The 14,379-nt window shown below is 43.3% G+C and overlaps 1 protein-coding gene across 3 annotated transcripts in view; it reads left to right on the forward strand.

Annotated features, from left to right (window-relative positions):
• Nucleotides 1–11,247, forward strand: part of MOCOS (molybdenum cofactor sulfurase) — a 49,905-nt gene extending 38,658 nt beyond the window's left edge. For 2 of the 3 annotated variants that reach the window (XM_012656618.1, XM_012656620.1), the window contains exons 12-15: nucleotides 1,832–1,937; nucleotides 4,127–4,265; nucleotides 9,364–9,468; nucleotides 11,057–11,247. In XM_012656618.1, coding sequence (XP_012512072.1) covers nucleotides 1,832–1,937; nucleotides 4,127–4,265; nucleotides 9,364–9,468; nucleotides 11,057–11,209 — 503 coding nt within the window. In that variant the 3' untranslated portion in view covers nucleotides 11,210–11,247. Of the gene's footprint in view, nucleotides 1–1,831; nucleotides 1,938–4,126; nucleotides 4,266–8,281; nucleotides 8,701–9,363; nucleotides 9,469–11,056 lie in introns of those variants that run through there. The other variant, XM_012656619.1, reaches the window with a different exon arrangement.
• The last annotated feature ends 3,132 nt before the right edge of the window (nucleotides 11,248–14,379 follow it).

The raw sequence follows: 14,379 nt of genomic DNA on the forward strand, positions 1-14,379 counted from the left end.
GGAGCAGGAGTGTCAGCTGTGACTACACTTCAAAGATGCCACTTATGAGGGTCTACGTTTTTACCATGGCACACCTTAGAAGAATTTTTTAAAGCTACATTCCCCCTCCTACATTTTTACGTTGTCATTTCAGTTTTTAAAATAGCTTAAACAGTTGCAAAGGATGTGATTTACTGCACATTACAAATATTGTTATTTTAAATTAAAATTCATACATTTTCCTTTTCAACATAGCAAGTGGAATCTCATGATTATTCATTAAACATATATGAACAAACTGTTTTTTAATGGTCAGAAATTTTATTTCTTTCCTTTTCCTTCTTCAACTTGTATTTCCTTTCCACTTCCTCAATAGAATTTTATCTTTGTGTTATATATTTCGTGCTTGGAAATCTTTCAGTGATCACCCTATCATACTTCTGTGAAATTATAAGAATTTTTTAAAGTTTACTATGATTGCAAGAAGTCTAAATGTTAGGAAATTTCTCTCAGATTGAGTTCTTATTATAATTTTTAATAGTACACAGTTGATCAAAGCAACATAAGCATATTGTAAATTTTGAAAAATAATATTAAGCATGACAAGAAAAAATTGTTGAAAATGAATCTCTTAATGAGATGGCTGGCTCCCTGCCATTGGTTCCCACATCCATGAATGACTGTCACTTACAGCCAAAATAACTAGTAACCAGCATTAGGTCTCTTATGAGAAACTTTAAATAAAGAGCTAGGGGAAGGAAGGAGTTTGGATAATGCACCCTCACTGAAACCTTTCTTCTGAGTTACGTGAGGAAGCTCTGGGATCTGAGATTGAAATGCCTTTAATCATCTGTCACTTGACAACTTAATTAGGTTCTGCAGTTTTGTGGATAGCAAAGAATTGGAATCCATCTGACCTACAGGAGGATCATTCACCCAAGCTTTAGAGACTTCATTTTCTCAGCACAGACTCCAGGGTTTTGAATGGGGCTTTTGTTTTCCACCCTGGAGATCTTTAGCCCCCAGGGGCAGTGTGCCTTAGGAGACCTGTGGCCTTTCCTCTGTGAAGTGGGAGAAGGGTCTTTGTGGAGGGGGCTGTGATTGCACCTCCCTTCTCCAGAAGAGCGGTTTTAGCAAAGAGGATATATGCAAGCGCAGGATCTGGACGGCAGTTCTCTTAAGTCTCCATTCTTGTGTGCAGACTTAGTTTGGAGACAGCTCATTAGGGCCTGGCCCGGGGAAACCTTTTCATCAACATCTTGGGTAATGATAGTGATGATGAGCCCAGCAAGGAGAGGTGGTGACAGGCGACAGGCTGCGAGCCATTCTGAACACACTTGAGGTTTTCTTTCAACAGTTTTTTTCTCCCCTTTCAGGAGTTTTTAAATGCCCACTATTTACTTCTAAAGTCAATATCTCACACCTGCCCAAGGGCAAACATCCTTTCCCTGTTTAGATTCAGAAGATCTTCCTGGGCCTATCACCCTCACCAAGGGCCCCTGCCTTGGCCTGTGCCCGGGAAGGGTGCACCTGGCTGCACCCCTCCGCCCATCCTGTGCTGAGTCTTGCCTCCCAGTCGTCTTTGCCGTAACAATTTCACCTCCTCATTTTATTGTTGTTATATTTCTCCAGGTTATTTTAAACAGAGTGTTCTAGGAACTCAGGGTTTTTTTTCCCTCATTTTTGAGAGGTTTGAGCCATGCTTAGAACATTTTTATTATTGCCAGGGCATCATTTTTTTTTCCTCCTTGTAGAAATAGTCTCTACCTTTTTAAAAATGCACATCGTGGAAACATGATTCATTTGCATTCCAAGAAAGCAACTCTTCTTTTAAATGCTCCGTCATTTTCAGATCAATGTCCTGGGATGACAGCCACCCTTTCGCTGGTGAATGAGGCACAGTATCTGCTGGTAAACACAGCAAGCGTTTCGGAACTTCACCAGCAGTTGAACGCCAGGTACGATCGCTTACCTTGGGAATAGCAGACAAGCATAGCCACTTGCTCCTGGGAACAGGGCCTGCTCCTGCTGGGGAGTCGTGGAGTCCAGCCCTACTCCACTTACAGAGGGAAACTGAGGCCCTGAGAAGTCGGGAAGCCCTTCCAGCCAGTTTCCATTGCTCTTCTACAGGGTTCTCTTTTATCTTCCAATGGTCCTTCTTGACATCCTCAAGATCCTTAATGGAGAACCCCTAGCTCTTGTTTTTTAATCATTTCATTTCTTAACATTTGCTTTAATCGAATTGCCACTAACTTGACCCAATTTCATTGTCTACCCTCCCACTGGCTCCTGTCCCCTGGGAGCCCTGCCCTACTTCACATAGTCACTGCAAGGGCTGAAAAATGTGTGGTTAAAAAAGCTTTTTAAGTCGTCATTGCAGGCTCGCTTTATTTTTAAGATGTACCATTGGATGGAACTAGCACTCCAGCCTGCTCACTGCCACTCCCGGATGCTCCCCCAAGGGCCCTGGCAGTGTCAGGAGGTCACCTCCAGAAAGGCTATTGGCTGGGCCAACCCCTTCATTGTTCTTTAGAGCAAACTGAAGTCCCAAAATTGGCAGGCAATTAGGGAAAATCACTCAGCTGTGATCTCACAGCCATGACTGGGATGGGCTTCTTCTCGTTCCTAGTCTACAGGGTGTTCACTCAGTTCTCCCAGTACTGAGGGACCCTCCTCCTCAGGCACCCAAGCCCTGGGGAGAGTGGGTCTGCAGTTTCCTGGGGTCTTTGGTGTGGGAAGATAGAAGGCAGGGACAGGCTTTGCAGCAACCCCTGTTCCTACCAGGAGGAGCCACGTTCCCTACCAGTTGGTTTCAAGCAGGTGGTCCAAGGACAGAGGAACAGCCCTGTGCCTAAAACAGGGTGAGGGGCCCAGGGGCCACTGCTTGCTGGTTCTCTGTGCTCTATTTGCAAATTTGAGGGACTCTATCGTGCATATGCTGGCCACAATAGTTTTGAACATAAAACTTTTCCTTTTACAAAGCACAAAGGGAGGGTTTTTAACCTGGGTAGCAAATCCAGAATCAAAGGGTTGGAGGACTGCACAGTACCAACCTTTCATTGCAGATGAAGAAACTGTGGTCCTCGTAGGTTATGGGAGCTGCACGTAGTTAGTGGCAAGGCTAGACTTGGTTATTCTAGTCTTGGCTTTTCACACCCCATTTGCCATTCAAAAGGGATTGGAATATAGCCTTGGGACCCCTTCTTCCCTGATCCCAGAGCCTTTAAGTTCTGTCTCCAGGGCAAATTCTAACCATGCTCAAGCATTTCCCCCCCAACGAACTTAATTCAAAATAAATTTTTACTGAAGCACAACAAAGTGCAAAAATCGTAAGTACACAGCTCAATGAATTTTTACAGAGGTATATGCCCATGTAACCACTACTCAGATGAAGCATAGAATGAACCCCAGAAACCACCCATGTACTCCCTCTTAGTCAGCCTCACCAAAAGTCACCACTGTTCTGACTTCTTTCACGGTAGATAGTTTCACCTCTTCTTGAACTTCATATAATGGGATCACGTAGCATATGCTCTTTTTCTGGAGAATTTTTAAGACGTGTTTTCCATGCATCGCTCAGGGTGGGGGGTGCACAGAGGTGCAGAGGGTCATTTTGCAGGACCTCATGGCAGTAGACAGAAATTTAAAACAAGAATCACAAAAATACTATATGCTAGTTAAAACAGCAAATAGGATGGAAGGTAGAATATTATTCTCTCTATATTTTTGGGTTTTAATATCCAAAAAGAATGTGAGCTTTTGGTGTTTTTTAGGTCCTTGGTAATTAAGCCTGTCGACAGCTCTTTGAATGAATGTCTTGTCCTGCCCCACCTATAGAACTGGTATGTTCTCAGAAGTTCCTTTACTACAGCACTGTTCATCAGGTTTCCAAGGTCTCTTGGCCTGGCTCTTGTGGGCCTCTCCCTGGAGGTGGGACCATATCCCAGGGGAGGCCGTGAGGTCTGTGTGCCAGGTGGGTGTCTCTTGGCCTTGCACTCAGGGTGAAAGCTTGTTCTGCCCATTCGGGCCCCAGGCGAGAGTAGAGCTGATGAGGTCAGGCATCTCATGCAGGCACGTTGAATTGTCACAGCAATACAATTATCCGCCACCCTCCCTCCATTTACTCTTTTTGGTATGTCTTAAACAGTGACCAGAATGGAAAAGGGGAATCATTCCCCATGAAAGATCTCATCTTGCGTTTTCGTGCCAATATTATTACCAATGGAACAAAGGCTTTTGAAGAAGAGAAATGGGATGAGATTTCAATTGGTAACTTGCATTTCCAGGTAAGTTTCAGGAAGTTCTATTATTCTTCTTCAAGGGTTGTCAATGAAGATTGACCTCAGTCCCAGACCTGGATAGTGGCAGGTGGAATTCTCCCCTTCCCTGGGTCTTTATCTCTTACCCACAAAATCTTGGCAGATGTGACCTCAGCATTCCAGGACACCCCGTGGAATGATCCATCCTTTACTCCCCAAGAGGGTGGCAGCCGTCAGTTTCATATGAGGAGTAGTGAGTGTGGCCCATACATACTATCAGAGGGCTTGGCACTGCCTCTGTGCTGTCATTGTGCCTAAGCTTAAAATTCTGTTTTCTTGGAAAGCATGTGTCCATGAGAATGTCATCCTCCTGAAACTTGTTGGACTTTCTGGCAGTCTGGAGGTCATGCAGGGAGACCCAGAAGCCTGGTGGTGCTCTGCCACTCCCCCTCCTCTACAGTTCTGCCTTCTGCCTTTGCTGACGGCTGGTGAGCAGATTGCTGTCAGAGGCAAAGCCACCAGGATGTCCTCTCTCCCCAGGCTTTGGGCTCCCAAAACATTTGCTGTGGGCTTCAAAGATGTGAGAAAGTCTTAGGCTAAAATCTGTACTCTTCACACAGCGCGATGAGATCAGACCCAAACAAGCCAACCTTCCCACCGTAGCACCTCTGCCCTTGCTGGCCCTTCTGCCTGGCTTGTGGCTCCAGGGTCTCAGCTCAGATGTTACCTCCTTGGAAAGGATGTCCCTGACCTGGGTAAGGATGGTCATGGTCTGCAGGGCGTCTCCTTATTCCTTCAGCACATACAGAGGTGGAAACCAAGTCTGTTTTGTTCCCTGCTATACCCCTAGGGCCTAGAACAGCTCTGGCCCAAAGTCAGTGCTCAGTAAGTAACAGTTGAGGGAATAAATGGACAGGAAGATAAGGAGTAGCTAGGGACAGAAGGGTGGGTCATCTGCAGAGAATGTGCTCAGTCCTTCAGTGGGGGCTGAAATGATTTTTAAATGGGGATTGGGTATCCCTAATCCACAAATCTGAAATCTGAAATATTCCAAAATCTAAAACTTATTGAGCACCAACTTGACACTCAGTGGAAGTGCTCATCAGAGCATTTCGGATTTCAGATTTTCAGATTAGGGATGCTCAACTGATAAGTATATCAGTTTTTATATATATAAACACACACATATACACATATAATGCAAATATGCCAAAATTAGAAAAAATACAAAATCCAAAACACTCTGGTTCCAAGTATTTTGGATAAGGGATATTCAACCTGTAGTAGCATAATTAGCCAGTGGTATAAACCAGTGGTCCCCAATCTTTTTGGCACCAGGGACTGTTTTTACGGAAGACAACTTTTCCACGGATGGAGCGGGGGAGACGCAGGGGGATGGTTTCGGGATGATTCAAGCACGTTACATTTATTGTGCATTTTATTTCTGTGATTATTACATTGTAATATAAAATAATTATACAACTCACCATAGGTTGCGGACCTGGTGTAACCTGACTATAATAGCGCTACCTTGTGTCCAGGCTCTGCACTAAACAGGAACACCACTCTAAAAAAAAAAAAGCAGTAAGCAATAATTTGAATCTTTAACAAAGAATTGCGGAGAGCTGAGGTGGAGGGGATGAATTGCATGGCACAACATAATGTCCCAATGATCTTTTTTTATCCATGTAACTCCCCAGACTTCCTTTTATTCTGGCTGCTTCCTCTTGAAAAACAATCTCTTTTCTCTGCCACAAACCCGGCTCTGGTACAGCCCTCCTGCTGTTTCCCTCATCCCTCCATCCTTACTTACTCTTCTCTTCCTTATTTTCTATCCCTATGTCTCTGCCATGTTTTAAAAACACCTGCTCTTACGTATCCTGCCTGGCACAAAGTAGACACTGATTATGTGATACACTATTTCATAGGTGGAGAGAGGGAAGGAGGAAAAAGAAAGAAAAGAAAGAAGAAAGAAGGAGGGGAAGAGAACTAGAACCATTATTTAGGTCACTGTTCTTAATAAACTGCAACTAATAAAAGTTAAAATATGCGTGCTCTTTAACCCAATAATTTCACTTATAGAAACATATCCCATAAAAAATACAAGTATGCAAAGATATATTACAAGATGACTTATTGCACCATTTTTATAATAATGATAAATTGGGAAACATCCTAAATATCTACCATAGAGAGGTTGGTTAAATAAATTATGCTATATCTATACAATGTAGTCCAGTACAGGCATTAAAAAGTATAAGATGTGGTTAATATCATGACTTTCAAAAAAGCAAATGCTTAAAAGACATTCATTGATAATAACAGCGCTGACGGTTACAATGAAAGTAGCGCATCTCTTTCTGGAAAGTAATTTTTTACTGGGTATTATCAAGTCATAAATACTTTTATACCTGTTGGCCTTATAATCTCATTTTGGGGGATTGATCCTAAAAAAAAATTTCAACTAGAAAAGAGAGTTATGTGAATGAGGCATTTATTGCAAAATTATTGCTGACAGCAGAGCATTAGAAACTATTCACATGGCTTCAAAGGAGAAGAGCTAAGTGTATCAACCCACGAGAGAGCCAGGTCATCCACCGTAAAGACTGTAAAACGCGAGCATGAAGTGGCTCCCCGTGTGACGTGGAAGGATGTCCGTTATGTATTGTGGAGTAATTGAAACAGAAGGAACCCTGGCCGGGTGCTGTGGCTGACCTCTGCAATCCCAGAACTTTGGGGAGGCCAAGGCCGGAGGATCACTTGAGCCCAGGAGTTCAAGGTTACAGTGAGCTATGATCACGCCACTGCACTCCAGCCTAAAAAAATAATAATAATAAAATAAAGGAAACCTAAGAGGGCTCTCAGATGTCAGTGAGTGTGTTTACACAGGTGCACGCGTACGTCATGGTCTGAGATGGTCTTTGGCCACATTAGCAGCACTTGTCCCTGCGAATGGGGAGAAGATCACTGCCTAGTGCTTTCTCTCTTAATTCTTCAAGCTTCTGTATTGTTTGACTTATTTTTTAATGGACATATATGCTAGTAAGCACATTTTTAGAATATCAATTGATCAGACTACCAGAAAAAAAACTTAAGAATGACAACATTTTAAGAAAATTGTTTTCTTTGTATTGGTATTTGGAAAGAGTTTCTGGAAAATGTCCCTCCTTCTGCCAGTTTGAGAAACAGTTTTAGGAAGGCCTTTTCACCCCAGTGGCAGGTTTTTACAGAAGGTATTTCTTATGGCGTGGCACCTGGAGCCTGGGCCTGGGGCTGGTGCGTGCTGCTGGGCCTTGGCGTCCCTAGGCCCGTCACAGGGATCCGTGTGCATCGCGGTGATAGTGTCCACTTTTGAGCATGACTGAGTGTCAAGCCTGGGCCTAGCATCCTCAAAATAGTGTCTGAAATTCTCATCAAATCCAGCTAAGAAGCTGGATGACAAAATGAGGCCTGGGAAGGTCACCGGGTCTGCCGAGTCCTGGGCAGAGCTCCTTTCCAACCCATGCCGGCTGCTTATGTGGCCTGGGAATCTCGACTTTGGTACCATGGGGGCTTATGTTTCCACTGCTTTAATGTCCAATGCCAGCATATGAGTGTCAACCTTAAAAAAAAAAAAATCAGAGAAAATTATCTCTTAGTATGATGAGTTTATTTGGGAGTAAGCAAAGAGGATTATAAACAGGATGCCCAGCTATGGCAAGCCACAGATGCACCCAAAGAGGGGAGGGTAAGGGGAAGCTTTTATTGGCAAAAAGAAAATATTCACATAAGCTACTTAGTAACAGAGTTCATTGGTTCCAGAGGCTCAAAGCCAGAGTGGCGTCAGTTCCTGGGTGGAGGTGCCGTTACCGGGCAAGTGTCCTTTCAAGAGCATCTTATCTGAATTGCTGCAGCTCTAAAGAACGTCCAGTGATAAGCCTGGTTGTAAAAATATGTGCACATGTGCAAAATGTAGGACGTGACAAGCAGGAGGTGCGTGGAAGACAAGGAGGAATTTCTTGCTGGGTTATTTTAGAAAGTCCTTGAGACCGTTCTTATCTCAGGCAGGCCAGTGTGAGCCCTCCTCCTTCGTGCTTTCTGGGCTCCAGTTCGTTTGGGTCTGACAAGAGTGATTTCATCCTGGTATCTGCAACTTTCACGTGAGTAAGAGGAACAGGCCAAGACACATCCAGATTAGGTGAGTGTTTCCAATTTCAGTGCACAATTTGCATTTGCCCATGAGTGAGCCTAGAAGAAAAGGGTTATAAAAATATCAAGTACCTTTGCACTTTTTGTGTGTGCTGTAAAAGAAGCATCGGTCACTGCTGAGCTGCATATTTTCTTTCTTTATGTTTACATTTAGGGGGGATTTTCTCAATATAAAAGCAGTAAATGCTCTTGGAAGACCACCCAGTATAGAAGTTCTACCATGCAGTACGAGCTGTGTTAAGAAGCTCTATACTGTTTTACATATTATGTGTGTGTGGTATGTAGGTGTGTGTACATGGATATATATACACATATGTACATGTAAAAATACATATATACTTTTTTCTGCTTATTTCAAATACAAAAATAAATATTTCCCCATTTTATTTAAAGGCCTTCATACATTAATTTGAATACCTGCATGATGTACATTGTATAAGTGTAGAATGTTTTGCTTAACCATTTCTCTCTACTATATGATGTTTGAGATGTTACCAGGTTTTCCCTATGATTGATAATGTGAGCACAAATCCTTATACATGACTCTGTGTTTGGACTTCTGGTTCGTTTCTTACGTTACATTCGTGGACGTGAATTTGCTGGATCCAAGGACACACGAAGGTTCTTTCTCTTGACTTTCTCCCAGGGGCTCAGCGCTGGGTGGGTCTGTGGCTGTTTCTCTTTTCCCAATTTGTCCTCCCTGTCACTGCGTGCTTTTCTTCCCCAAATCCATTTCCCAGCATTCCCTGAAAGCCATCAAGATTCTCAGCCACTCTTTTCTTTTCCCACAAAGCAGTAGCCTTTCAGTTGACGAATAAATGTGGCGATTCCCCAGCAGGCACCGTGAAGAGGGGCCACTTTTGTGGCTCTTCCCAGCAAAGTGCAAGGGTCTGGGCACTTTTGTGGCAACACCGTCTTTTCCTTTCTCACCTGCCAGGTTTCGGGGCCTTGCCACAGATGTCAGATGATTTGCATTGATCAGCAAACTGGGCAACGAAATCAAGATGTTTTCCAAACACTTTCTGAGAGTCGCAAGAGAAAGGTAAGCAGGATTGTAAAATACGATACCCTGTTTTAAGATCCTGGTGCGTTACCAGCGTTAGAACTATACTCACGATGGTGCTGAGTAATTTCTGAAAGTGGAGGATTTACTGCACCATCTGAAGCTGATGGGCCAATACTAAGGTTCTGACCTTGTTTGTGGTTCCATCTTATTTTTCCTTTCCATCCAATTCCTCACTTTTTAAAAATTACATACATTTTTTATGCTCTCAAATCTTGTTGAAGAGCTATGGAGTATCAGAAATACATAAGTAATTCTATTGTCTTGATTATTATTTTCTTCACCACAGAGATCTCATGAAGAGTAAAATGCCCCACTGTGAATAGAATGACTGCATAGAAGTCAGTAAATTCAACTCAGCCTGCAAGTTCATCTTCATGAGGGTTAAAATAACCAAATATTGTTATGGGTTCCAAATTATAAAAACTGAACTTCTAATATGTTAATTCCTTAGAAAGATTTACTTTCAGGCTCACACTTTCTATTAGGAGTTTTTGTTGGCAAAGAATTCCAGGAAGCCAAGTAAGCAGTCAGGCTCATAGAACAATTTTTGAAAATTAACAGAAATAATACAAACATTTAACCTATTTCCAATAATAAGCTGGCAGGTTAATTTCTGGTAAAATGTTCTGCACTGCTTCCTGTGTTTCTTTAAAACTGGGGTTTTGTTGCACAGTGCTTGAGTTACACAGGTCTTCTTACAGATAGGGGATAGATACGGTCTGCAGGGCGTTGCATTTGAGTTGTTATACCATGTCTGTTGATGCAGGTGGTGTTGACTAGGAGACCTTGAGCCTGTCCCATGCGGGTTGCCAGGAGAAGGGATGGATGGGCACAAATACTATGGTGCACGGGAGTGGTGTTTCTCAGCATTGCTGCACTTCTCATGTGCACAAATTTTTTATTTTTAAATTTTGGAATAATTTTAGGTTCACAGAAAAGTTACAAAAAGAGTGCAGGGAGTTCTCATGCACTCTTCACCCACATGTACACAACTATGGAGAAATTAACTTGGCCCCATCCCCCAGCCTAGGGCCTGGAACATGAGAGGACCGACAGATGTTATCACGGGAACTAACAGATCTGGGAGCACATCAAGTCCTCCAAAGTGTTCTTAATGGCTCGCCGCATTGATGGCTCACCCTGAGCAGACTTACATAATTCTTCATTTTGGACCTTCCATCTTTATTCAGGAGCATTTGAAGAAATGAACTTACATCACTCGTTCTCAACGAACATGCAGAATTTTGGTGTTATTTTCCCAAATGGCTTTTACATCAGGGAACAGAGAGGAAATGGGCCTGGCAGTGGTCAGAGGCTGAGAGTAGGAAGCACGAAAGAGGTGTGGGGTGACTGCAGGGAAAGGACACCTTAGAATGAGAATCTTTGGGGTCTGAAATTAGGATTCTTCTCTTGTTCCACTGTATTCTACATAACAGATATCATCCCAGAACATGTCTTTAAAGGTCTGACTTCCTTTTAGTTAGACGTTACTATTTACAAAATTATTCTAACTGCCAAAATAATCTAGCTCTTTTTGTTGTTGCTGCTGTCGTTTTGTTCACAGGTCAACTTTGGCGTGTACCTGATGCATACGTCTTTGGATTCATCTTCTCCGTGTTTCCTGTCTGTAGGATCTCAGGTGCTCCCTGTGTTGAAAGAGAACGGGGGATGCCATAACATACCTGCTTCCGAGAAACATCAAGATGTTCTCTCTTAAAATTTTTTCCTAGCATACATTAAAGTTTCTCTTTTACATTTATCTCTACTATTATTAAGGTCTGCAACTTGGTTCAGTAGAACTTGGTCTTTTGAATGAGAGCTCTTTTGCTTTAAAGACAGGGAATGCTCTCACTTGCTTCCTCCTGCCTTTGACATCTCACTCTGCGCATTTGCACCAGCCGCGCTCAGACAGCAGTTCTGAGGCCTCAGGACCGAATGCTGCACCCACACCCAGCCGGCTCCTGTATGTATTTGAAATATGATCATTTGTAATCAGATGAAATTTTTAATGCAGCTCACTGGGAATATTTAACCTACTCTAGGTCCGTATTTGCCATTTTCCCACATGGTTAGCTTGTCTTTAGAAAGAATCTTTAGGTTCTTTCCAACCTTTTGTGCTGAGGAAGAGAGTCTATGCCCACTGATCTTGAAGGTATGAGAAGGTGCCCCTGTCCTCGCACGTACATGCTGGGGGTGGGTTTGTGCTCAGGGGCCCAGAGGGTGACATTCCTTGGGGGGATTTTTCAGCCAGGATATTTATGTTCTGAGCAAAGGCACCATCCAGCAACCCTTTCTTCTTACTTCCCATCCCTGGCCACCATCCCTGTCTGCTTTTGAGTGATGCACTGAGGATTGCTCACGAGCCTGAAGTTATGCTCAGTGATGGTGCTGCATATGCAAGCAGCCCATGGGCTGGTGTTGGTCCATCCACCCGAGAGAGGAACTTAGGAGTTCAGGGATCCTGTTTGTCCTACCTCAACCAGTGCTCCTGCAGCCTCCAGTTGAGTATTTTCAGTGAGGAAAGCTCACTCTCTAATTAAGTTACCCATCCCATTGAGATTCTAGAAAGTTCTTCCCTGTACTGAGCTTGTATCTGCCTCCCTGTGACTTCCAGCCTTGAGTCTTGCCCTGTCCTCTGGGCCAATGCAGAGCGAGCCCATCCACTCTGCATCAGCTCTGCCGGTGTCCTTCTGAAGCTTGGTGTCCATGTGTGATTCTGGTCCCTCCAGCACCTTCCACCTGGACCACTGCATTTGTCCAGTTGCTTTGCTTCCCCAAACCCTTGCCCACCACTGCCCACGGCATCTTCCTAAAGCCAGTGCCACCCTGTCCGTTGTTTAGCGCACCAGGCTCGGGCTTCCCTGCCTCATTTCTTCAGAGCCTGCAGGGTTCAGAGTCAGTTTCATTATCTCATCTGTAGGGATTTGAAAGATGAAATGTGCTTTGTTCTCAAGGACTGTTGAGATGGAGCCTCATGCTCACACCCTCACGAGGTGTGCGCAATTAAGGATAATAAGTACACCTCTGACTTAGTGGTTCCTGAGATCAGTGAAAGAGGAGGTAAATGGGGTTAGGTGGGAGTTTTATTACTTTAAGCCATTTATTAAAAATTCAAGACCCAGCACTACTGCATCTTGTACAGCCATATGCCACTTAAAAATGTTTTGGTCAAAAATATTAATACAAAGGTGGTTCCATAAGGTTTTAATACTATATTTTTACTGTATTTTTTCTATGTTTAGATACATAAATACTTACCACTGTGTTACAATTGCCTACAGCATTCAGAACAGTAACATGCTGTACAGGTTTGTAGCCTAGGAGCAATAGGCTGTACCATATAGCCTAGGTGTTTAATAGGTTATACCACTTAGCTTTGTGTAAGTACACTCTATGGTGTTTACATGATGCTGCATTTCACAGAATGTATCCCTGTCACTAAGTGACACGACTATCTATGGGCCTGTTCTCATCAGCTAACCAATCGAAGAACAATGCCCTGAAGTGATGGATTTATCCCATTCTCAGGCCAGTTTCACACAGGAGGAAACTGTTCCCAGATGGCACCCTATAGCAGTTTCCAAGACCTGCTGTGGACAAATGCACCCCTTTAAATATGATGGCAACTGAGTAAGAAAACATGTTCTACAAAAATTGCATCACCTGTGTCGTCAACAGATTTCCAGGTACAAATGACAATAAAAATGTATTGTTCTTATCCACACCCATGTCATCTTTTGCAGTAGATACTTTTGTGACTGATTTCAGACATTTTGATGCAAATCTTCTCCTTCAAAGCACAATTATTTAATTATCTACTTTTTATTACTAATTTAACATTGATCTGTTGCCCTTAGACTGTAAGCTCCATGAGGATGAGGGCTTGCCTGTTTGCTTCACTAATATATCCCTAGTGTTGGCACATAATAGGTGCTCGATAAATTTGTCGACTAACTGGCTTTATTTAAAGCTGGCCCTGTTTTTATAATTGATTGATTCAATTTATTAATTAAATTAGTTTATTTTATTAATTTAAAATTAGTGAATTTAAAATGCGTTTTGTCTTTAGGGTCTACTTTCAGTATTTCTTGTATGACGTTTCAGCTAAAAACGTATTTTGTGTATTCCGTGCAGTAGTTTCATATTTAGAGTTTGTAGATATTTATGATTCTGTGTCGCTTCCTTGGTTCCTGACTCTTGGAGTTCAGCCCTATGTCCTTCTAAAAGGATATAAAATCAAGGGTAATGTCATGTCCCTTGAATTTAACTCTAACACCAAATCTCAAAGTTTTTACATGTTGTGAGTACAGGCAATAGCAACCTGTCTTTCTGGGTATGGGCCCATGTGCACCCCAAGGCTATTGGCTTCAAGCCAGCACAGCCACAGAAATTGCCCAAGGACTGCAGCTCTTGTGGCCCTTCTACCTTATGAATTTAGTCCAGGCCCCAGGCTGCTCTTTTTCTGCTGGTGGTGGGGCCAGTGGGGACTTGGGCTTTGGGGCAGAGGGTTTCCCTCTGGCTGGGCTGGTCTAAATGCTACCACCATGGGCACTGGCAGAATTCTGCTCTGTGCTGTGCTCACTGAGCCAGGGTGGCCCTGAGTTTCAATGCAAAGCCCCACAATTGCTCCATTCTCCCTTCCCTGGGCGCACAGATTCTCTCTCCACTGGGCGTGCTGCTGGATGACAGGGGAGGGGTGGTGCAGGCAATGCGAGATGGTCTTTTCCGCCCTCTCCAGTGCCTCTTTCCTTGATATAATGTTAAAACCAGGTAGTATGATTGCTCACCTGATTTTTTTTTTTTTTTTTTTTGAGACAGAGTCTCGCTTTTGTTGCCCGGGCTAGAGTGAGTGCCGTGGCGTCAGCCTGGCTCACAGCAACCTCAAAC

This window comes from Propithecus coquereli, unplaced genomic scaffold, assembly GCF_000956105.1.
Source record: "Propithecus coquereli isolate 6110/MARCELLA unplaced genomic scaffold, Pcoq_1.0 Scaffold51, whole genome shotgun sequence".
In the NCBI taxonomy this organism is placed as follows: Eukaryota; Metazoa; Chordata; class Mammalia; order Primates; family Indriidae; genus Propithecus; species Propithecus coquereli.